This window comes from Meleagris gallopavo, chromosome 10 (assembly GCF_905368555.1).
Source record: "Meleagris gallopavo chromosome 10, MGAL_WU_HG_1.1, whole genome shotgun sequence".
NCBI lineage: Eukaryota > Metazoa > Chordata > Aves > Galliformes > Phasianidae > Meleagris > Meleagris gallopavo.
This window is the reverse complement of record NC_139413.1, coordinates 11,525,320-11,549,719: the sequence shown is the minus strand read 5'-3', so window position 1 is coordinate 11,549,719 and position 24,400 is coordinate 11,525,320. Positions and strand designations below refer to the sequence as shown.

The 24,400-nt window shown below is 39.0% G+C and overlaps 2 protein-coding genes across 6 annotated transcripts in view; both read left to right on the top strand.

The window, feature by feature from the left end:
- Window positions 1-961, top strand: part of LOC104912366 (uncharacterized) — a 54,555-nt gene extending 53,594 nt beyond the window's left edge. The window contains exon 74 of the mRNA XM_085231822.1: window positions 71-961. Within this exon, the coding sequence (XP_085087948.1) occupies window positions 71-169 (99 nt within the window). The 3' untranslated portion in view covers window positions 170-961. The remainder of the gene's footprint in view (window positions 1-70) is intronic.
- Window positions 926-21,849, top strand: SLC35A3 (solute carrier family 35 member A3). Of its 5 annotated transcripts, none has more exons than XM_085231755.1 (8): window positions 926-1,160; window positions 10,594-10,798; window positions 11,832-11,986; window positions 12,068-12,190; window positions 13,300-13,471; window positions 15,121-15,239; window positions 15,756-15,889; window positions 17,927-21,849. In XM_085231755.1, the coding sequence occupies exons 2-8, from the start codon at window positions 10,612-10,614 to the stop codon at window positions 18,015-18,017; spliced, it is 981 nt and encodes a 326-aa protein (XP_085087881.1). In that variant the 5' UTR covers window positions 926-1,160; window positions 10,594-10,611; the 3' UTR covers window positions 18,018-21,849. The 5 variants fall into 5 exon arrangements, with proteins under 5 accessions (XP_085087881.1, XP_010713925.1, XP_003208709.1 ...); XM_010715623.3 differs by having other exon boundaries at window positions 1,074-1,282; XM_003208661.5 differs by lacking the exon at window positions 926-1,160 and adding an exon at window positions 5,373-5,702.
- Window positions 21,850-24,400: the final 2,551 nt, after the last annotated feature.

Sequence of the window (24,400 nt, the reverse complement as noted above, 5' to 3'; positions counted from 1 at the left end):
GTTTTTAGTAATAGTGATGAGTAGAACTGTTTTGAACTTGGCTTATCATGCTTGTTCTCTGCTTTTATAGAGCTCTGCTGGGAAACACTCCAGTCCCCAACTCCTGCTGTTGTTTAGCATTTTGAGTACCTTCGCACTCTCTGCTATTACATCAAAATGGTCTATGTGAACATCAGAAGATGTGCTCGGCATCCTAGACGTGGATTATACGCAGTAATATTAGATTAATTACTTATGTCAGGAAAAAAAAAAACAACCAACAACACCATAAAGTCAAATTGAAATCAAATCAAAAGATGTTACTTGGGCTACCATGGTCCATGTCTGGTTACTGTCATGTCTTTCATTAGTTTCTTTGGGTTTAGTCATTAGATATCATTACTTTTGTCAGTGTTCTAGGTGCCATTTTAAGTGAGCGTACTGTACCCTGGCTAAATGATTTCATTAAATTATTTTTATGTCCAGGGGAAAATGTGATGAACACCTACCTGAAAACAGATTGGTGTGAGAAACAATTGCTTAGACAATATGTGGTTAGTAACCAACACAGAATGTCAGACAGATGGTTTCATTTGCAAAACTTTATTTGAGCACTGTCACTGCCCCTCACTGCATACAATAAAGATGACCTCTAACTTCTTGTGAACAATCCTCCATGTCATGGCAAAAAGGATGCTAAAATAATATCATACTATCGGCTTTTGTGGAATGTAAACAAATTCATACCCAACATGGAGGTTGCAAAGCAAAAAAAAAAAAAAGCTTAAATACGCTCTTCACCATTTGGTTGACAGTTGTTTCTTTGGACTACGCGTCCGATCTGAACTGGTATTGCACTTCCTTAAAAAACTGAGGCTGGATTTCACACGACCCCCCCCGCGTCCCTCGCAACCGGACCTTCGGCTGAAGCGCCCCCGAGCGTTTCGATCCGCGTTGCTAGGCGGCCGCTGCGCTGGCAGCGGGCTGTGGGGGGCGGCTGCGGCGCTGCTCCTGCCCTGCGCGCCGGCTCTACCCTCCCGCGCTCCGCCGGAGCGGCTCGGGGCTGGGCAGGAGGCACGCCGCGGCCCTGGGAACGGAGCGGGCGGGGCCACGGCTGCAGCCGGAGCTTTTGCGGGACGGCACCCGGAAACGCCCGGTGGCTGCGGCGAGCCGGGCGGGCGGTGAGCGGCGAGCTGGGAGCCGGCCGGGCCGCGGGTGGGAGGCTCGGTCCGGGAACGACGGCGGAAGCCCGGCCGGGCCGACCTGCACGGGTCTGGGGGCAGAGGCCTGAGGGAGGCCTGGGGTGCGTGGAAGCGGGAGGCGTCTGGAACGGGGGGTGAATGGGAAGCGGGCTGTTGGGAGGGCTGGGGCCGGACGGGGTGAGAGGGGAACCAGCGGGACGGGATGGGGGGGCACCGAGAGGTGTCAGTGAGCGGCATGGCCTGGGCGGGAGGGCGGGAGCGGGAAGGTGGGACAGTGTGGAGGCAGCTGGCCACGGGGCGGCGCGGCTCACCTGCCCGGCTCCTTGGGGTGCGGCGGGACGGGAGAGCTGCGCGCTCAGGTGTGTGCGTGGCATCATGGCATCACTGGTACTTTGACTTGAGAAGGGCTTCAGCTGTACAAAGCTCAATTTAAAAGAAAAATACCCTAAAATGCTAAAATAATGAATGAGATACGTGTTGTGAAATAGAATGGAAGGTGGAAGATAAACGCCAAAAGGTACTCACTGCAAGTTGTGTCATATTTTAGCGAATCCTGTAAAGTATGTTGTAAGAGTGGCAAAGAGTTGGAAGCCAGGGCAGAGTTTTACAAACTGGTTTGGTAGAAGAGATTGAGGCTGCTTTCTACAGTGGAGGGCTCTGTTATCTGAGATGTAAGCAGTGTACGCAACAAACTTCTACAAAGGAGCACTAGGGCAGGAAGCTGGGCTGGTACAGGGGGTCAGTATAGAAGGATTGGGATCAAAGGTAACCCTTACTTCTCGAAGAACTGCTGTGCAGGCTGATAGAGTGGGCTTGGGAGCAAACAGTCAGTTGACAGACTGCTTCGTCTGAAATCCATGGGGCTGCCCTTCTTCACAGGCACTGCAGCACATTGCCTGTTGTCATATGCTGCAGTGCCTGTGGGCCTTGCCTGTTCAGTTGTTCCCAGCAGAGAACTCCATAAAAGCTGTAGCTGTGTAGACATCTGCTGGAGCAGCCTGGCCTGATGACTTCTGCTGGACTTGGCTGTAGCTCAATAATGCGCACTTTTCTTTTACATAGGAATAAGCGGCACCATATAATTTTTACAGGCTGTAGAGTGAGTATTAAGCACAGGATAGCAGTTGATAAACTGACTTAAAATAATCTATTCCTTCAGAAAACTCTAATTTTTTGTTCCTTTACATATTCTTAGGCATTATATGAACTTGTGGTAAGAGTTACAGTTCTGGGAGACAAGGATTTGCTGGTTTTGGGTGCGTGGTGTTCAGATGCATGAAAGCAGAATGTGCAGTGAAAATACAGGTTTGAGAACAGACTGTGGTAGTAGCAAGTATAAATTTGATTTATTTAGAGCAATGTATTGTTTGAAGCTGCTCTATATCCGTTACAGGCTGCCTGTATGACCTAATTCCTTTTCTTGGTTATCACATACAATCATAGGGGTTGGAGGTGTGAGAGAGTACCTCTGAGGTCATCGAGTCTAGCCCTCTGCTGAAGTAGTGTCCCTACAGTGGGTTGTGTAGAAAGGTGTCCAAGTGGGTTTTGAATATCTCCAGAGAAGGAGACTCCACAACCTCTGGGCAGCTTGTGCCAGTACTCTGCCACTCAAAGTAAAGAAACTTTTCCTCATGTTTGTATGGAACTTCCTGTGTTCCAGTTTGTGCTCGTTGCCCCTAGTTCTGTTATTTGGCACCACTGAAAAGAGCCTGGCCCCATCCACCCGGAAACCCACCCTGTAGATATTTATAAGCATTGGTAAAATCTCCCCTCGACCTTTCCTTCTCCAGGCTGAACAATTCCAGGTCTCTCAGCCTTTCCTCATGCTTGGGATGCTTCAGGCTCCTAATCAGCTAATAGGTGAATGAAATCACTTGTCTGCTTAAAATAGTTCAGGATTTGTCTCTGTTAAATGAGGGCAACGCATTCTTGATCTTTGGGACAGGTTTGCTTGATGTAGCTTCTTCTCTCTTATTGTTCTTCAATTGCTTGCCACCATGGCTTATTCTTCATCAGTTACCTCAGTTTGTACCTGAATGTGTGGTGCTTCCATGGGCTCAGTGTCTCAACTGGAGCTCAGGGGTCTGCACAGTTAGTTTGCAGGGGAGGGGGATTCTTAAGATGTGTACCTCTTAGGAACCAGCTTAAGAATGTAAGATGGACAAGAGATTGGAATTTTTCCATTTGAATATTTCTACCTTCTTGTCTTCTGTTCAGATCCTTTCTGTTCACTGTTTAGCTGTCTAAACTTATTTGTAATTACTGGCTTTCTGCAATAATTACAGACCCATTTTCACTCTGTACTCAAGCTATGCGACCGTGTCTGAGGGTGGCTGCATTGCCTGTAGCACATGAATCATAGAATCATCATAGAATCACAGAATGGTTTGGGTTGAAAAGAACCATAATGATCACATAGTTTCAACCCCCCTGCTATGTGTGGGGTTGTCAGCCACTAGACCAGGCTGCCCAGAGCCACATCCATCCCAGCCTTGAACGCCTCCAGGGATGGGGCATCCACAACCTCCTTGGGCAACCTGTTCCAGTGCGTCACCACCCTCTGTGTGAAAAACATTCTCCTAATATCTAACCTAAACCTCCTCTGTCTCAGTTTAAAACCATTCCCCCTTGTCCTATCACTATCCACCCTCGTAAACAGCCGTTCCCCCTCCAGTTTAGATGCTCCTTTCAAATACTGGGAGGCCACAATGAGGTCTTCCTGGAGCCTTTGCTTCTCCAAGCTAAACAAGCCCAGTTCTCTCAAACTTTCTTCATAGGAGAGGTGCTCCAGCCCTCTGATCATCTCAGTGGCCCTCTGGACCTGCTCCAAGAGCTCCACGTCTTTCCTGTACTGGGGGCCCCAGGCCTGGACACAGTACTCTAGACAGGGCCTCAGAAGAGCAGAGTAGAGGGGGACAATCTCCTCCCTCTTCCTGCTGGCCACCCCTTTTTAATGCAGCCCAGAATACAGTTGGCTTTCTGGACTGCAAGCGCATACTGCTGGCTCATGTCCAGCTTCTTGTCCACCAGGACCCCCAAGTCCTTCTCTGCAGGCTGCTCTCGAGGGGTTCTTTTCCCAGTTTGTATAAATACCAGGGATTGTCCCAAACCTGGTTAGTGATTCAGAAATAGCTCAACTGTGAGCTGCAGTTGAACCCCAGCAGTACTAGGCATTCACTCTTAGCACCTCACATTGAGCCGTGCCACTGCCTTGATGCATCTGCAGGAGCTGCAGCAGAGCAGCGCCTGCCTTGTCCCAGCCTGATGCTGCACTCCTGTGCTCGCAGAAGAATCAGGACTTGAGCTAAAACCCAGAACTGAATGCCTTCTTGCACACTGCCTGGATCTTTCCATACTATGATCTGTACAATGAATGCAGTGTGTGTACTGTTTGAAAAAGAGAGGCAGGTTGTATCAAATTTCTGTGCTGGCAGGCAGGCGTTGACGTAGTAGCCTAAGTCAATATAAAACTATTGCTCTACTGTGCACATATAAGAACTCATTTATCTTATAGGCAGTACTGATGTTAGGTTTAGTTCAGTGAGGGCCTGCATTTTTGAAGCACTGAATATTTATGCTCAGTGTGTGATTTATTTAACACTCATCAAATTAAATTATCATCAGTCCAAGAAAATTGTATATCTGGGTGCTTAGCTTTGCTGTGAAGGATGAAGATTGTGTTGATTGGAGTTTGTGTTAGTTCTGTTGTTGTTGTTTTGGTTTGGTTTTTTTTTTGGCCAATACGGAGGGAGTTAAAGAGTAATTAGCCGCAACAAAGATTTTTATTACGTTTAAGATTCGTAATTCCCAACTTTGCTTTTTTATACATAGATTAGAACTGTAACTTTTTTTTCCATACAGAAGAAAACCAAAAATTCTTCTCTAGGGCATCCAAAAAAACATCATCATTTCAGTAAAAATGGAAGAAAACTTTACCTGAGTCCCAAACAAGTTGAAGCGCTATCTGAAAACAGGTGTTAGTTAATATGTAATTGCATCTTCCTTGTTGGACTTGGCAATGTCAGTTTTCTGTCAGTGAATCACTGGTACAGCTTTCCAGGGTCCTTGGCCCCTGACCTTAACCAAAGTTGAGAAGAAATCATTGGTTGGTCTTAAGCAGTTACATTTTAATGTGTAACCCATCTGCTCTTGCTGATGCTAAAAGGTATCAGTGTGGTTGTTGAAGGCCAGAGTTCAGAGTTCTGTCAGTGTTCTGCTGTCTTGTACTTCACGTATCCTTCTCATCAAATATTATTTGAATACAGGAATGCTTTTTTTATTTTCACAAGTTAAGATTCCTTTAAATGTAAATTGAGAAATTGAAAATGCTACTGTATGAAACCTTCCTTTGAGAGAGAGAAGAAAGAAAACAACAACATTGTTACTTTCTGCTAGAAAAGACAGGAGAAACTTTGCTGGTGCATTTAGTTTTTGTAACGCCTAAAAAGGAAAATAATACACGTTGTAAACTATCAAACAAGGAGAATGAGTACCAAACTGAAACGCAAGAGAAAGAGCAGGGTAAGTATTAAAATGAGGTGTTTTGCAATGGTTTGGTTGAAAAGTGGTGTGTTTGTGGGGAGGAAACTGACAATTACAGATTGCTTATGGGGGGTACAGCAGAGAAACCCATAGCTGGTACGAGGAAGATGGAAAATGGTGTCATAAAGTGAGAGGGTGTGGGGTTAATACAAAGTTTTACAGCGTTATTAATTTTAGTGGAACATTGACTGATGTATGAAGGATTTATGTATTTGGAGCAAAAGGGAAAATAGAAGTGCATTGTTGAATGATAGAGGTTAAATATTTGTGTGTGTGAAATCCTGTTCAGAAACCAGTTGAGCAGCACTCAGTAGATTCTGAATGGTCTTTGCACCCTCAGCTCCATCTAGGATATTTATTTCCATATGTAAAGTATTTGTTGCAGAAGCTATTACTGTTAGGTGTAAAGAAGATCATGTTGGCTTCTGAAAAAAAGATGTATGGGAGTAGAATCTCCCTCTGAGAAGTACAGTTGTGTTACAGAAAGTGGCACTTCACGTGTGTGTTGTCCAGCACTGGCAAGAAGGCACTGCACTACTAAAGCATAGGAGGAAGAGTTTTAGGGGGAAAACAAAACGAAACAAAAAATACTGCCCATATTTTCTTCAGGCTTTGTGAGGTTGCTCTTACCTCACCTTCCTCTTGTGCTTTTCCTCTTTGTTGACATCTTATTGTATTTGTGTGGGAATAGTATTGGTGTTGGGTTCAAATTTCTTCTGAGAATGCAGTCCAGTTTCTTTAATCCGCTATCCTCATTTCAAAGAGAATGCCAGAATGTGTCCATGCCTGTTTCACCAGGCGAGCTCACGGACTCTGCACTAAGTTGAGTCTGCCTTACAGAAGGAAGGGTCGGCGGTCACTTTCTGGCAGGTCCTAGGCATGGAACTTGTGCAGTGGCACACACAACTTCATGAACTTCTGCATTTTTGTTAAGAGTCCGGTTGTCTCATTCTGCTCAGCTTTGTATTGTAAATAAAGTGCGAGTGCTGTTTGTTTGGTTAGGCAGCCTTAAACTCATTCATAGTAATGTGGAATAAGAGCAAACTGTAGCAGTAACTTCTGTGCCGAGGGAAGCTCAGCAGCTAAAATGCTTTACAGGTGGGCTGGGAAGAATGCAGTCTGTGTGTAGTGCCGTCACTGTGAACATGGGAAGCATAAGAATCCATAAGATTTTTTTTGTGTGTTTGTTTTCAGATTTAACTTGCCTGGTGTGAGGGTAGGGAGGAATCAGGAACTAGTTAATGGTAGAAACTATGATATATATTAGTATATATATTATATGTATATTAGCATGTATTTTTGAAGTTTCAGAAATGCAATGAAAATTAAATTTAATAAAGTTAATTAAAAGTGAGCCAGGTATGGTGACTGCAGAAAAAGCTTTCTAGTATTTCAGGTGGTTCATGAAATAGAATGTGGGACTTAGGACACTGAGAGAACTTTGATGATAGGAAAATAGAACCTGAAGTGTGTAATGTTAGCCTGTTGTGGAGAAGGAAATGGAAACCTGCAAATCAGAAATTCATTCATTCTGTCAGAATTAACGCTACGAAGTGGGGACTGCTGATTTTTCTCTTTAAAAAAATCTGCTTCCTTTTGAACAGGCATTTTTAAAACTTCATGCACTGTGATCTTTTTATGAGCCGAATAGTTACTGTACTGATTTTTTTAAAATTATTTCCTCGTGCCGTAAATCCTTTTCCTGGTCTCTTCCCCTTACATTTGAGAGGAGAACAGCTGTTTGTGGAGCATCCTTCTGCACTCTGCCTCTGCACACTGGTGCGCACAGGCTGTACACAGCACCCACAGTGACCTGCCTCTCAGGCTGCCCTCGGCCTCTTCCCGTGTTCCACGTTGCTGTAGGCTGCGTCTCAAAGCATGCCAACTAAACTACATAGAAGCAGTTCCTTTTCTTTCTTCTCTTATCTGGACTAATAAAAGGAAGATAAGGAACCCAGTAAGGCCTGAGAATTACTGTGACAGCTGGACTCCCAGGCTTTGAACTAGCAGGTGGAAATCGAGTCTGTGGCCTGCGGAGCGCTGCGTAGTCTGTCCAAAGGCGAGTAAGCAATCAAAGCCAGGAGGAGTGACTGTGTACAAGCAGTGTGCTGGGAACTTTCATCTCGTTATTGATTTAAGACTGTCAGGGTGTGGATTGTTATTGAAGAAGTATTTAACTTGGTTTATGACTGCACAGTCTGTTGCAATGAAGGTAGCAGGAGCTGGATAAAGGTCTCACCTGCTAGCAATGTGTGAATCCAGCTCTGCTGTGGGCTGAGTTGCACAGTTCAGCTGTGTCAGGTTCAGTATTTGGCTCCTCTTTGGGATCCAGTCCCCAGCTTGTACCAAGTTCTGTGAGCTGATATACAACTGTTATAAAAGAGGAAGAGAGACAAGGATTGCTGATAAGGTATTATGTGTGCTCAGCAGAGGGTGGTAATTTTATTGGTGTGCGTAGGTTTCAGAAGTATGCAGTTCCTGCTTTGTGGAGCAATTAGCTTTAGTTCCACATGAAACTGCTTGTTCTCTGCTCACCTGTCATGCTGACCACTGAGAAGAGAGCTTGTAATCTATGTTCAGCTATGAAGTTAACTCTTGAAGTCCATTTGATTTGAAATTTGGAAACTCTGAAGCTGCTTTGGTGAATTGTTGTGAAGGAGTGTGTTCTGCTGCTGGCGCTTTTTAGAAATACGTTGTCTGGCTTCAGAATGCAGCCCGGAGAACAGTACAAAGTGGATTTGTGGCTGTGTTGCTGGAAGCAAGATTAAATTGATGGTGTTACTGTTGGAGAAGTTCCTTTTTTTTTTTTTTTTTTTTTTTTTTTTTTTTTTTAAATCATGATTACTGATCAAGAAAATACGATAGTTCAAGATGATGATGTGGTACGTGTTCCTAACAGCTTCTCCGCTGTGCTTGTTGTTATGTTTCCATACTGAATGCTTTGATAATTGCTCATTAGCAATGTATTGGTGATACACCTTTACACTATAAGCATAAATAGGTGGTTGTATGACAACAGGAAAAGCACGTGTTAATTTTTGTTCTTGTGATCTATTTCAGTTAAGTTACTGAACTCTGAGTGCTGAGAAAGTCCTAAAATATTTTGTCACCTTACAGGCTCACAAAATGCAAATATTTTAGTCTTAGTTCAGCGAAGATATGTTCCAATTATCTGTATTTTGTTCAGAAGCATTTTGAAAAGTGAAAAGAAACATCTGTAAGTGTGCTTTTATGAGACTTCATGTTAATCATCACTGTGTGTTCTTTCTGTATCCAGATTGTCAGGTCTCAATACTAAAAAATTGAGTAGATGGGATGGCTGGAAGAAATGGTGTGTGTTGGCATTTAAATGCTCATTTTGCTGTCAGTTTTCTCCAGTAGCACAAGTGGACCTTTTTATGAAGTTCTGTTGTGTCTTTTCTCTCGGTGGATTTTTTTTTTTTTTTTCCTTTTTCTACCACTGTGTTCTCTGTCCTGTTGGCATTTCTCTAGGGTATGAGCTCTGACCTTTCATGTCCCTCTACATCTCTTCAAGGAAACTGCTTCTGTTTCTCATCCTTGTTTGCAGCTATAGCAAATACCTGCTACAAATGTGTTTCTCCTTGGCTGAAAGATCTCCTTCATTTGGTTCTTGGGTGTGCATTATTTCAGTTATCTTCATATAAAGGGTTATTCCATCCTAACCTGTTTTTTGGAAAAAGTTAGCAAATAGTGAGTTTTGGCTGCAGTTTGTTTCTCTGTCATCTTTATACTTCTGTCTGATTTATACTGTCCTCTGCACTTAGAGTATTTGTTTGTTCAGTGAGGTAAATGAAGTCATGGTTATTACAAAAGCACCTTCTGTTAAGCTTCCTTAAGGGAATTGCATATTGCTTTTTCTGTTTCTGCATTCAGGCATCTTTTTCTTTCTCCTTTGCTAGTAAGCTTTTACAAATATTTTTGCAGCCTTACTTCTGAAGTAAACAATTTTATTTGATAGGATACGAATGTGTACTTCACATCTCTGTGACTTGGCAGTTAGTAGTTGTTGGTAGGTTACTGCAGTGTCTCTGAAATACTGATGCTATACAGATATTCTTGTGACCTTGTATGCTTGACTGGAGAAAATCTCCTGAAGCTTAGAGACAGGTTAGGGCAAGTCAGGAATATTTGAATGACACGGCTCTACAGATCTCTGAAAAAATCCTTGTTGAACTAGAGAGGTTGTGTTAGTGAGGAAACACTTTGGTTTCAGCTGCAGAGTACTTAGAGGTATGAGCACATGCTTCAGCAGTGGACACAAAAGTGGGTAGTTAAGAGTCAAGTTCTGTGTACCTGTAGATGTGAAACATACACAGGGACAGCTCTGGCATAGGCATCCAATATGTACTACACACGTCAGCTTTGGGCTTCTGGAAATAAGAACTGCATGCAACATATTGACTTGTTAATACTTTTCTTGAAATTACTGGTTTTCTTTTGCTTTGGCATTATAAAAATATTGCTCGGTTTTCTGAATTAAGTGGGCAGTGAAGGCAGTGATCTTTTTATGAAGAACATCTCTGTGTATGGGTCGTATCTTTACATACGTAAAGAACAGCAGAAAATGATACAATGTTCTGAGTAGCAGTGGTAATATATCCTTGTAATATATTGTGTCTCCAAAAGCAGCAATGCTTTTAGTTTCTTGCATTAACTTCTAATCATTTATTTAAAAACATTTTTGAAATGTTAATCTCCTTTTTCTCTTGAAATATCAGATAATATTGGTTGTTTGCTGGAGAAGTCTCTGGCTAACTTAAAATGCTGATTCCAAATGAAAATGTCTATCTGCAGTATTAAATTTTAAGCCTGATTTGTTGTTTGTTTGTTTATTTGTTTTCTATTTCAGGAAGAAAGTAATAAAGAAATGTCTACCAATTTAAAGTACCTTTCTTTGGGCATCCTGGTTTTTCAGACCACAAGTTTAGTGTTGACAATGCGTTACTCTCGGACACTGAAAGAAGAAGGACCTCGTTACTTGTCCTCTACTGCAGTAGTTCTTGCTGAACTTCTGAAGATTCTGTCCTGTGTTCTACTGGTCTACAAAGACAGCAGTATGTGTTCAATTTTGCACTAAGTAATTTTCTTAATCAATATGCTGTATTGTAATGGGAACTGCAAGGCAGCCATGTGAGTAGAGGCTCACAAAAAAGCATTTTGCTTTCTCATTAAAGAGACAGCCTTGGGAAGACTGTAGTCATACTTCACTTTTCAAGATACCCAATAGAATATTGTGTCTGCTGAAGCAAGTTCTCTTTAAATAACTATGCCTACTAAAGTGTACAAGAATAAATTTTCTGGTAGCAGCTTGAAGGTTGTTTTTTGCTCAGATATTTTAAGAAATTTATAAATAAAAGTAGGACAAAACGAAAAGCCGCATGTCTGAAGCATGAATGATAATGTTGAAGCCTATAAATAAATCACACAGATACACGAGGGAAATAGCAATTTCATTAATACAAAAAGAAGTGCAGTTTTAAGCTCAAAAAAAATATATTTTTTTTGGATTTACTCTTATTCTGTACATTTTATATTGCATTTATCCAGTTCCTTGACATGTGCATTAGGTTTTCAACAGTTTAAAAATATCACTGTGTATTCATAAATATTGATGATTCTGTAGGCTCCTAAACATGTGCATTGTAGGTGGTACTCTTTAAGTTATCGGCTTCAAGTATGACTATGAATAAGTTTTATTTTGACATCAATTGAATAATTCATAGAATCATAGAATATCCCAAGTTGGAAAGGACATACAAGGATCATCAAGTCCAACTCCTGGTTCCACACAGGACCACCCAAAAAGCCTGTATGTCTGAATGCGTTGTCCAGATGCTTACTGAACTCAGCAAGCTTAGTTCCATAACCACTTCCCCAGGCAGCTTGTTCTAGTTCTGATATTTCAGGCTACATCAAGACATTTTTCAGGTTTATGAAAGACAATTATTCTGTAGTATTTTGGGTTTGTGACAGCAGTGATAGATATAAAAAGGGGGAAACTATTAGTCTTGAAGAACAGAACTTTGCTCTTTATTTTTTTCCTTTCTCCATTTAGTCTACAAATCTATTTCTGTGTTTCTTTGGTAGAGTGCAATTTACGGACCCTGAACAGAGTGCTACATGATGAAATTCTTAATAAGCCCATGGAAACTCTTAAACTTGCCATTCCTTCAGGAATTTACACTCTTCAGAATAATTTGCTCTACGTAGCATTGTCAAACCTAGATGCAGCCACATACCAGGTACCGTACATCTGGATTGCTCTGTAAGTTTCAAAACCCAAACATGAATTATGTGGTAATAAGTGTTTCTGGTTCTTTTAGGTTACATATCAACTGAAAATTCTTACCACAGCACTATTTTCTGTGTCCATGTTAAGCAAGAAATTGGGTATATACCAGTGGCTGTCGTTGGTAATTTTAATGACAGGAGTGGCATTTGTGCAGGTAAATAAATGCAATGTGTTTACTCAAGGAACGTGCATTTCTATACTGATTGTACAGCTTCCTGATTGTGCAGCTTCCTGGTTGTAGCAGCTGCACACCGGTACTGGAGCACAGCCAGAAGCTACAAACCACAACTGGCCATGGCTGGAGGACACCAAAAATGGTTCAAAAGCAAAAAATAACAGCTCTTCTTGAGTTCTCGTGCCTCTGGATTGGCCTGCAAATAGCAGCTATAAAAGTATATCTAGTGCACTTCTGACATTAGTAGTTTGGATTCACAGATCTTCTCTGACAGCACAGTCCTGCTGCTCACCTTATGATGTATGGTTTCAGCATGACAAATTGACTTAAATTTTTTCAAGAGCAAAATCTTTTCTAAATGATGGGAGATATAGGAATTTGTAGTTTTTAGAGGGACTGTGGGATAAGAGACTAAGAGTTTTTTGCAGATTTTAGGGTATTCTAGAATTTTTTATTGTAAATCTTAAAGATGAAAAGAAAAACTAAGCATTAAATTTTATGGATTTTTTTCAATTTAATCACTAAAATAAGAGCAAAACATCCTGACAGAAATTAACAGACTCTTCGGTATGTTTTTTCTGTTGCACTACGTTTTATTCTCTTAGCATTAGATACTTCACAATGTTTAGCTTGTTTTAGTTGTATTCAAAATCATGAACAGACACATGTAACTACGATAGTTTATCATATCTGGGCTAAGTGGTGTCCTGACTTACACTTGTGTATAGAAGAGGTAACCAACTGGCAGGTGGCAAAAGTCAGTGATAGTGAATGACCAGGATGAGTAGTGCTGGAATTCAGGGTCAGTGCTGTCTTATGCAACATGGCAGGTAAAATCCTAGGCCTGTTTAAGATGATGGATTTTCTCCCAGATGAGGCACAACTATGCTCCTTACAAGCACGTAGTAAGAAAAGTTATGCCTTTGCAGTTCTTTAGAAGGATTTGTGATGCAAAATACAAAAGGTTGTTAGCATGTGACTGTCTGCATTTAGTAATTATTATTGTTGCTTAAAAAAATATCTTGCATTCTACAGATGCTCATAACTTGATTTTAACAGTAAGTTTGAATAACTGTTTTTACATCCAGTGGCCTTCAGACTCTCAAGCAACAGCTGCTAAGGAGCATTCAGCAGGATCTCAGTTTGTAGGCCTGATGGCAGTTCTTATAGCTTGCTTTTCTAGTGGATTTGCAGGCGTTTATTTTGAGAAAATTTTAAAGGAAACAAAGCAGTCTGTGTGGATAAGAAACATTCAGCTTGGTAAGTTTAATTTTAGTTATCTCTTAGAGCAGGAGTACTGCATTCTAATTTAAAATAAATTTGCAGAACTATGAAATATCAAAAATGTAGTGGTCTGCATAAATGTGCTTAATAAATGAGTAGTACACCAGAATAGAATTCTAGGAATTGCTTTCTGCTGTCAACCTAGTTCTTGATTTAACTTTTTTATAGTGTTTGTAAGTTTGCATGGAATCTGTCAATTAAATTTTACTTAATATGCTCTAAAGAATATTATCTTGTGCAGATTTTGTGTGTCCTGTGTGTCTTTTGCACAGATTAATCAGATAAGTACATATAGTATCCTTTCCTCTCTCTCTCTCTCTCTATATATATATATATTTTTTTTTCCCTTTGGAGAGTTCAACATTAAACATGGAACGTTAAAATAAAATATGTTCCTAAATAAATGCTTTGAGACCTATTTTAAAACTGAGATTTTTTTCTCTTGTCTGGATAGACAGTTTTTATAGGTTGGCAATTTTAATACAAGAAAAAAGCATGCATGTTTGTGAATAAAGATGAGGTAATGAATTTACGATTATTTCAGTGCGAAGATCAGTTTGTTTTAATTGTCTGAATAATCACCAATTAACTATATGTATGTATGTACAAACGTTCATCCTAACTTTTAATGTTCTTACCTATTGTGTACATCTCAGTAAGGGAATACCTTCTCTTTCCAAAGTAGTTCTGTATCTTCTAGAGCCTGGATATTAATGCAGCAGAGTTAATTTCAAGAGCACCTCAGTGTATCCTTCCTGTGAGTGCCAGATAGCTACTCACTTAAGGCACTGTCATTCAGGAGCAAGTGAATCATAAGCGAGAGCTTTGAAATAGAGCTTTACTCAAAACAACAAAAAAACTTATGTCAAACCTAATTTTCATTTTCATATCCTTAGAGATTGTAGAAAAAACGGAAACAAAAGTTGGATAGTTTTTTAGATATGTACCAGTGTCTTATTAGGAATGTGTAAGTAGTTGCTTTATCATTCCTCTATTTCAGCAGATCAATTGGAAAAAAAAAAAGGGGAAATAATTAGTTTATTGTGAATCAAATCTGAATTTTTAATTACATTTCCAAAAAGAAGTATTTTGTGTCAAGTGGAAGGTTTCATTTCACTCAAAGCAATGTCCAACTTTTCAGATGGAAGGAAATGCAATGAAAATAGTGGTCAGCTTTTCACAGAACAGAGAGGAATAGAGCCTAGATCAGTCATAGAGGAGATGTCTCCATCACTTTCATTCCTGAGGGGATTACAGAAAATTCCCTCCTAACAGTAGAAAACCATATTCACCAAATTATAAACTTTGTATCTCCTCTCAGTTGCTTCTTTTGACATCGTCTCTGCTGGTAAACTAAGTGAACTGAAGAATCTCTTCATTCCAGTAGAAAGCAATGAAAGATATGCATATGAAAGACTCCTAGTGAAGACAGACAAAACTTCTGATAAGGGTAGAAAATTGCTTTTTAAAAGAAATTATCTATCTGAACACTGTTTGCATTTGGATGTGATGCTGCAAGTAGCATTCCTATTTTAAAATCAGATGTGTGTGACCAGTGGTTGAGGACAGGAAACCTGTTTGCATGTTTTTCACCTGAAACTTATAAATCAATCTCGTACTTCCAGGATTCTTTGGCAGCATTTTTGGACTGATGGGTGTATATATATATGATGGAGAGCAGCTGTCCAAAAATGGATTTTTTCAAGGATATAATAAACTCACTTGGATAGTTGTTGTTCTACAGGTAAGATACATTATGTTTCTGTCATTTGGAGATTGCCCTTCTGTAAATGGTAGGGGAAATGAATGAGTGCAAGTGAAGCTACTGGGATGTCTGTAGTCAAAAGTCTGATGTAGCACTGTTAGAAAAGGCTTCTAAATAAAAACTTGGGAATTCAGAGCAGGTATATGATTGTTGTGCAACATTAAATTATGTAAATTATTTCATTTGCAAAAATTACTGCATTTGCAATGCTTAAAAATATATAGATTTTTTTAAATACATACGTGCCCTTTCTCCCACAGCTAAAAATGTATAGTACAAATTTTTTCTGCTAATTTTAATAATGTTTTAATAATGTATTTAATAGCATAATAAACAACTTCTCTATTGGGGAATGAAGTGGATTTACGTAACGTAAAACAATTGTAACATTTCTAGACATAGACAAAGGCTTTTCCTAAAACATGACTGTTTTGTTAACATAGATATTCTCAGTGGAATTACTGTGTTGCAGATCCAAACTTCAATATTTTTCAGGCACTTGGAGGCCTGGTGATTGCTGCTGTTATAAAATATGCAGACAACATTTTAAAGGGATTTGCAACTTCTCTCTCTATTATACTTTCAACATTGATCTCCTATTTCTGGCTTCAGGATTTTGTCCCTACGAGGTAAGAATTATTTTTCACATGTACAGAAGAAAGTGGTGATTGAAAACGTAATGCTTATCAGATATAACAGCAGCAATAAATAAATGAAAGGCAGCCTTATAAAATAGATTCAACTTCCACAGAAAAGTTTCATAACATAACTAGTAGTAAAATGTCGTAGTATAGTTATCAAGATTAAGTTTTTTGTAAGACAGAGCCCCAACAGATAAGGAATAATTGAATCTCAAAGCTCAGCTTTTGACAGACCTCTCTCTTCCGGACTCTATGTTCTTTTCTTTTCATCTGCTTTCCCTCAGCTTGTTCAAGTTATTCCTCCTTATATCTGATGACTGCCTTGCACTGTGTTTGCCTCTCCTCTTGGAACCAGTTGTCTGTTGGCTGTCTGTTCTGAGTAAGAACTGAGACAAAGCAATTACTCTTGTTCATTAGTTGTTTCCTAAATTGACATATCTTCCGCAAGTCACCTCATTGCAAGATGACTTATGACTGAACAACAGTAGTGATGATCATCTATTTATACTGCTTTTCATCTAATCTCTAAACAGACTGTAGAAGAGATCGTTCCAGTCATACACAGAAAAGTACACTGCAGTGATCAGTAGGCACCCAGAAGCCCAAAACCAGGGCTTTTTTTTTTTTTTTTTTTTAACAATACTCTATTAAAGACCTGACTAAGAAGGAGAGAAAAATGCTGTATGCTTCTAGGTGCAATACACTAAGTTTTGTGAACAACATTTTAGGAGTTGTGTTTTGTACACAGATATATTGTAGACTGATTTTCTTCTTAAGGTATGGAGTGTAAAAGTAATATTCTAATTTTTAAATATATAGGATTTTGCTTATAGTGAACATGAATTTATCATATATATACTACACATTCAAGGTATGAAAATATTTCTGATAAAAACTTTTTAACCAGAAGGACTATACACAATGTAAGCACAAGTTTGTTTAAACTTTCAAAAAAGGAACTAGAGTTAACTATTGGGGCTTAAAAATGGGACACATCAGACTTAAATTCTAAATAGCCGCCTATTAAAATAGATGTGGAAAGTGGTATAAGAAGTTATGTGTGTGCTCAAATAGAAATTAATAAGTAACTTAGTTGCCTCTGCAAACAGGGTGAAAATGGAAATTGCTGAATAATTCAATGAAGGAGAGCCAAAAATTTGAATCCATTCCATTTAATAAAACTTAATCTTTAGTATGTTCTTATGCCAACTGAATTTATGTGAACTTCCTAATTGTTCCTCTCACTTGAACAAGCATTTTTGGTTGGGATAATAGACATAAAATGCTTAAGTGCTTGAATATCCTTTAATAGATCATGTCTGAAGTAAGCAAACTGTTATTTTCTGAAGTATTATCATGTAGTGTACCACAGTTTTTTTAGTTTTCAGAAAATCAGGTTGTCAGTGAGGTTCTTTTCTTTAAGGTGTACTGGTAACTATTGAAACAACTTGAAAGGCCCCTTTGTGACGACACAAAGGGTGTCTTTATTACCTTTTCCTTATATAAATACTCTCATAGCTGCCAAAACTGAGTATAGACTGAGTTGCAACTGGTTCTTGGGCAGCAGAAGCTAGTTTTAACACAAGTTTGGATTTCAAAGCTATGTTTAGCTCCAAAGGCATGATGTATATCAAACATTAAAAACAGCTGAGTGGCTACAGTAGTTGCACTTCTTTAGCTTCTGCTTGCATTTTGCATAGAGCTTTAGCCAAAAGGAATAGAAATGAAAGGTCAGTCTGATTACTTTTGACAGTTATTCCATGAAACTATGTTTAATTTTCAGAATATGTCAGTATAATGACAGGTTATTTTGCTTACCTGGATGCAGATAATAGATTTCAACTTTTTCCTTGCGTTCTTCTCCAAGAAATAAGTGGACATTTTTTCATTATAAATGGGATGAATATCATTTATTCTTTCTATATTCCCACAGGATTGATATCCTTTCTTTGTCTGTACTACAAACAATCATGTTAACTAAAACCAACTAACTTTTTTTTTTTCTTCCATTCCTATTCTATTCAGTGTCTTTTTCTTCGGAGCCATCCTTGTAATAGCAGCTACTTTCCTATATGGTTATGATCCCAAACCTGCAGGAAATCCCATTAAGGCATAGCTGACAACTTCAACCTGCTTCTCAAGATCATACACTGGGGGCCTTGCTAAAAATGGCATGTGGAAGGTGCCATTCTGCACTGCAAGGGAAGGATTACTACCCTGAATCGAGTGAAGAAATTTTTATGAGTAGTTTTGAACAGCCGAACGGGTTAAAGATGGATGATGATACTGACTGGGACTAGTGGAAAAAAATGACAGGGGAAAGCCCAGTGCAACTTGCTAATAAAAACTTGAAGTGAACAAAAAGTTTCCAAGAAACTGCAATTGGGAATGTTTACAGCTTTGACCTGGGATTGCATCAAAAGAATTTACTGTATTGACTGCTGCACTCTGTCCTATGCACTCTTTGAAAGAGCACATGACAACATTGTCAGATTGTACATTTTTGCAATTTGACTATATTTAATGTTAGTACATGTTTTTAACTGTTTGTCTATTTACATGAAGTCAACTGAATGCACATCATAGTTCTAAAATGATGGTTCTAATTAGGTATTCCTTATTAAAACTATGAAAATTGAAGTATGACTGAAAGACATTTTCACAATAACAAATATTTTTATATTTTAGAGGCTGATTTAATAACAGATCTGTGTTCTGTTGCTTATATAAAGCTATTGTAAGAAATGTTAACATTCTCACCAGTACGCAAAGGGAGAAACTGAGAATGAAAGCTGGAAATCTGTGTTGATACTCCAGCCATCATGAGGATAACCTGTAGTGTTCCAGCAGATGCAATAACTCTGTGAGCAAAGGACGCAGTTTGCTGCAGTAATCTGGCACTATGAGGTGGGTTATAATGGAGTGCTTGCCGAGATGTTTTGTTCACTGTTTTTTTATTTTTATTGATTATAAATCAACTTACTGGTAGAACTTCTAAAGTAGAGTATAGTGGGATTTTTTGCTTTTTTTTTTTTTTTTTTTTGGTTTCTTTTTTTTTTTTTCTTTTTGCTTTAAATATTTCCTGAGGATGTTTTTTTTTTTTACCCGCAATTAAAGAAAAAAAAAAAAAGCCCATAATAAACATTTTAAATGCATTGTTGTTGTCTGTTACAGCTCCAGATTGAGCTACTGTGATATATTATCTGTGTACTGTTCTGTATTTTATTACAGAGGCTTTTTTTTTTTAACAATTGTTGTTTACTCATGAACTCTCAAAGTCTGTCTCTGTACTTTTGTATGTAATGGCATAATTAGAGTTCTTTATTTTCATTATTATTATTAATTTTGTTTTGAGAGTCCTTGAGCTAACAGACCAAAATGGATTCTGTGGAGCTGTCTAGTCTGGTAGTGGAATTACTTTAAAAGGAAGGAGAATGAAAAAGTACTGAATTGTGCAATAGATAAATATAAAAGCATGCTCTTCTTTTGTTTTCAACCAAAAGAAAAAAATCACGAAGAAACATACGCAGATCAACTGTTAGGAACATTTTGTTTGTTGAAGTACTTGCACATAGCCAACTGAGAGAGAAACACGCCAAAACAGTGCCAGAACAGTAAACAAACAAAGAAAAGGCTTAAAAATCACTTGGTTTTAGGAGACCTATTCACAATGGATATTAATGTAGGTGACTTCTTACCTATTCATTACATAGGTATACGTATGCATTGTACAAAAACATATCAGTAGTCCTTTCCCATTCAGTTAAGTGTTAAAAATGTTTGTTGTTGTTCTTTTTCTCTCTGCTCTATCTCACTTCTTTCTTGTGCTAATGAATATGATGTGTAGAGAGAGGTGTTTCAAAACGTTTACCAAAGTACCTCAGTCCCTTTTCCACCAGTGGATTGCAAAGAGAGAATTCTTTAAGAGGACTCTGAGATTTTTAATTAAATATTTAATTAACATTTAATTAAATATCGTAAAGAAAAAGGAAAAAAATCTACTTTTATCAGCCAAGTAAAAATAGTCTTTTCTTTTGTTGTTGATGACATGAATTATGTCTCTAGCATCAGAGCAAGACAGTGAAGAAATTTCAGAGTTATGCCAAGGGCTTACTAAGCTTTCTGAACTGTGAATCCCATCATGCCATAATTGCAAGAGCTGTGCTACTCAGTACTTAAAATTGTCTAATGTTACCCTAAATTGGCATCCTACTTTACTAACTAAACTAACTAACTACTTTCACCTATAATCCTCAATCTGCCTAAGTGAAAAACGACATTTAGTCATATCACCACTGAAATGCAACAAGAGGTCAGATGTATGCAGAGCATTGCTTGGTGCAGGATGGGAGGTATGTGTGACCAAAACAATTTGACAAGTGTTGTAGTAATATTTGGCCTCCACAGTGATGATACTTTTAATTTCATGAATCACAAATCACAGTAAATGTGAAATGGAAATGTTCAGGTCATATAATTGGATACTTTCTTGAGGAGTTTCTCAAGAATGAGGAGAAGCAGATTCAGAGTGTAAAACCAATTGCATAGAAAGGGATCAAATAGGCCAAACGATTACACAGTTTTAATATATCACGTGCATCAAATTTGTCTTTAAGCATTAGCTTTTAGGAAGTAACAGGAATATGTGATCTTTGCTTTTGAATAGGATGTCATCTTACAGCCTTGGAAAACAATGTATGTACTGCATTAGAAATCAGTAACTTCTGTCTGTAGATCAAGGACTGTCAATTTCCAGTCCATTAAATTTTCTAGCAGAAGGGTACATCTCTTCATACGTTTGTGACTGTAAAGGAAATAAGAGTTTGCAGTTTTAGCTGCCTTTCCTCAGCTGTTTACAGAGCCTGAGGGCTCTGCAGGCTGAAAAGCATTATTCTGGAGAGAGAGAAGGCTCTACATGCTTCTTGTGATGGTGAAAGATTTGAGGAAGGTTGCAACTGCTACAGAAATCAATCAATCAAAGAGCATAAGCGTGTTTTCCCTTTTGGGGTACTTTTGGATCTGAGGAAAAAGAAGTTTTACTTCTATCATTCATTAACTAACCAAAGAAATGTAGCTAGTTGGCACAGAGCTCTGGGATGCAGGGAGTAGTGTGCTTTGAGTTTGCCCTAAAAGTGGTCTGTAGGAGTATAACTTTCCAAAAATGATCTTGTCTTTCTGATCTGTGTTTCTGAATTTAAGACAATGGATTTTTTAATTGTATATTTAGGAGGCTAATCCATACTCAACAGAATTTTATTTAAATATTTATAATGTTATAGCGAGGTATTTATTTGCATAATTTGAATTATGTTATTTTTTAAAGGCTTACATAATGGGATTACCAGTATTTATTGAATACTTGGATACTTAGTAGGGTTGTGTTGTTTGTTTGTTTGTTTTAATCTCTGGGATACCTGATAAATGGTGAAATACCAGTCAGCTATTAGAACTTTCCTCACAGCAAAATAAATCATCACTTCAGTGGTGAAAACTCTTAAATCTAACATGGTAAGATAAACTTTCCTTTAAACGTTGTATTTTTGTGCTGTCCACAAGTGCCCAGTTAACTTTTTCTCACGGAATTCTAATAACTGTATAGTTTTATGAAAGTTCTTTGTTTTAGACAAACTGCAACAAAAGTTACCTTTTTGTTTGCTCTAATAATAAAAGGAAGATTCGTGTTCAATTTCTTGCTTGTACAAGATAATACCTGTTTATACTATAACTTTTTAAGACATTTGTTTTATTTTTTTTCTCAAAGAAATGATTATATGTTGTTAGCATATACTTACATTTCAGTTATTCATGTGGTCCTTTTTCAGATTTTTAAGATCCTATTACCATTTTGTGTTCCTGACTTAGTTTTATGGCTCTAATTCAAGAGACTGTAACGGATTTTGTTAAACTGTTTTAATATTGATAAATGAGACTTTGCATTTCTTATGGTTTTTATTGTCAGTAACTTTCATCTTTTAATAGATTTCCTTATCGCCATGTATGTTCTGTTGCATATAAGCAATCGTCACTTACAGATTTGAAGTTCTTACTCATTGTGTTTCTTGCTGGATATTATGAAGGAGGTGGATGATTATTGTTTCCTTCCTTTTGTAAGAATGAGATTATTTTAACAAGTTGGCTATGTGTGTGTGCACACAGACAGGTGTGTTTACCTACAGCTGGTGTTATACCACATCTCTGGGAGCATAAGAAAATCCAAGTGTACCCCTACTTTTGTTTTTATTTTCTGTGCATATTTAATGCTGATTTATTTTTATTTTTTTTTCCCCTACAGGAAGTTCTTTGAACTAAAGAGTTCTTCTCTTTCCAGGTGAGCTCATTATACATTTTTAGGTAGCTAGAATGAGGGTTTTTTTACTGGAAAAAATGCAAGAAGATAAGTGGGACGAATTAGATGATAACGTCTGATCAGGTTACTGTCAATCCAAATTTCCTGTTCCGTTAAATTTATACCTTTGCCTAATTATTTCCTGCTAGGTGAATTTATAACTCTGCAGGAGCAAAAAAAGTCTCTCCTGAGGTGCATGCAGTTCAGTGTTCGTTCTTGACTGACTGCTACATATTTGCATCCAAGAGGTTTTGATTTGTGCCTGTAGTCTTCCATGTGCTTTTATGGGCTAAACATATTTGTTGCTATAAGTAACTCTTATATTAGATTTCTGAAGTTTTCTTTACTGTCAATGTATTTTAAACAAAGTTTTAAATGTATGAACCCAAATATAAATCGTGTACTCAAACTTTGTGGCAAAATTTTTAGGTTAGAGTTAGGATTTTTTTATATGTTGATCGGTGTATAACTACACTGAATACTATTCTAATATATAGTGTTTCCCAGCAGTTTCATACTTTGTATGAAAGGTTGAGCAGTACAGTGCAGGTGTTTGGATGTAACAGTCAAAACTTTTGCTTCTTTTCTTCAGGAAACTAAATGTCTGTCAGGAGTTTGTCTCAGTTAGATTGTGATAGAGGAAGTTGTGTCAGGACTTATGTAGGAAAGTGGAGTTTGCAGTTTGAAGGTATGTGTCTGGATGCAATTCACAACAGCAAAAGCAAGTCATATTTATCTGAAGCTTATTCTAAATCTAGGAATTCTCCCTAAAGTCACCTGTTCAGTCTTCACCAAGCAAACTTGGTGTTTCTCTTTATTTGTTGGGTAATTATATGGATAACAGAGGATGGTCTAATTACATGTATGAATGAAAAAACAGCTGTTTAATCAGTGTAGTCACAAAATGTCTTTGCTGCCATCTAGTTGTGGTAACCTTTTCAACCTTTAATTTCCTCCATATGATGTGTTTGCATATGACTTGCCTGCCAAAATGCGGCAGCACTCTTTTCAAGGAGTGGCCTGGAAACCATGCCAAAATCTTAGGTCCCTATGGAGTGAGAAACCATAGAGCACGGGATTTTTCCCCAAAATGGTCACATACTTGATATAATTTAATTAAGACGTGTAACAAATGTCTGATAATAGCAGTCTCTCTGTGGGTAGGCCAATAAGTCTGCATTGTGCATCTTGATCTGGATTGCTGCTTGCCTGTGTCTCCGTGCGAGACCAGAATAAATTCGTGGTTCTCAGGAGGGCTTTGCCTCATGAACATACCAAGATAAAAGCTGCATTATGATGCTTTATCTTTAGGCTAATGGTTTGTCTCAAGCCCAGATGAACTTAGGTGGCAGGTGATTTGCAGCCCTTTGCTAACATAACACTGCCGTGCTGTAATTGAGGGAGAGTGCGGGGCTGTGCTGAGTGGCAGTCAGCATCGCAGCTGCTGTTAAGGATGGGGAATGTAAGAACATGATTGTGAGAGAAACCAGGCTGTTGTAGGAGTTGGGGATATAGCAATATGTGGAAATAGGGATGGAAGATGGAGGACCGAGTGAGGAAGTGCTCCGTGGAAGAACACGGAGAAAACACTGGTATGGGGACAGAGAGCTGCACCTAGGTGTGTGCCTGTAGCAGTGTCGGTGTGGCAATGCTGTGTTTGTGCTGTCGGATGAGCAGGTAAATGAGCTGCAGACCAGTAAAAGCTGCAGGTAAAAAATAGCAGTAGGTGTTTCTCAATGACATTCTCCAGCAGCGGCCGTATCACCCGGCCCGAGCCCTGCTGACAGCGTGCTGAACTGGAGCCCGAGGTGGCCTGCTGATTTACAGTTATTAAATCCTTCGTAAGCAGAGTTAAGAACTTGACAGTAAGAACGCAGAATGCCTGTAGGTCGGATTTGTAGAATGGGTTATCTCTGGTTCCATCCTGTGGCCCTCGAAGCGTCCTTGCACGCCTGACAGCCGTGCCCGAGAATCGTCTTCGGTGGCTCCTTTTCCTCGGGCTCCCGGAGCTGGGCCCCGGGGCCTGCTGGAGGCAGAGGCAGCCGGAGCTGGGGAGAAGGAGACGACGCCGAGGCGGTGCGTGCGAGTGTCGTCGCCGCCGGAAGGTGCGGAAGGCCGCGTGCGCGCAGCGGCGGGGCGGCGACGGCCGGGAC

What these genes read in the sequence shown, in the direction of transcription:
- SLC35A3 (XM_085231753.1), top strand. Translation starts at nt 8,561, where the DNA reads ATGATTACTGATCAAGAAAATACGATAGTTCAAGATGATGATGTG. An exon ending in CAGGAGTGGCATTTGTGCAG is followed by an intron (nt 12,191 to 13,299) that starts GTAAATAAATGC and finishes TTTTACATCCAG; the next exon opens with TGGCCTTCAGACTCTCAAGC. An exon ending in GGATAGTTGTTGTTCTACAG is followed by an intron (nt 15,240 to 15,755) that starts GTAAGATACATT and finishes AATATTTTTCAG; the next exon opens with GCACTTGGAGGCCTGGTGAT.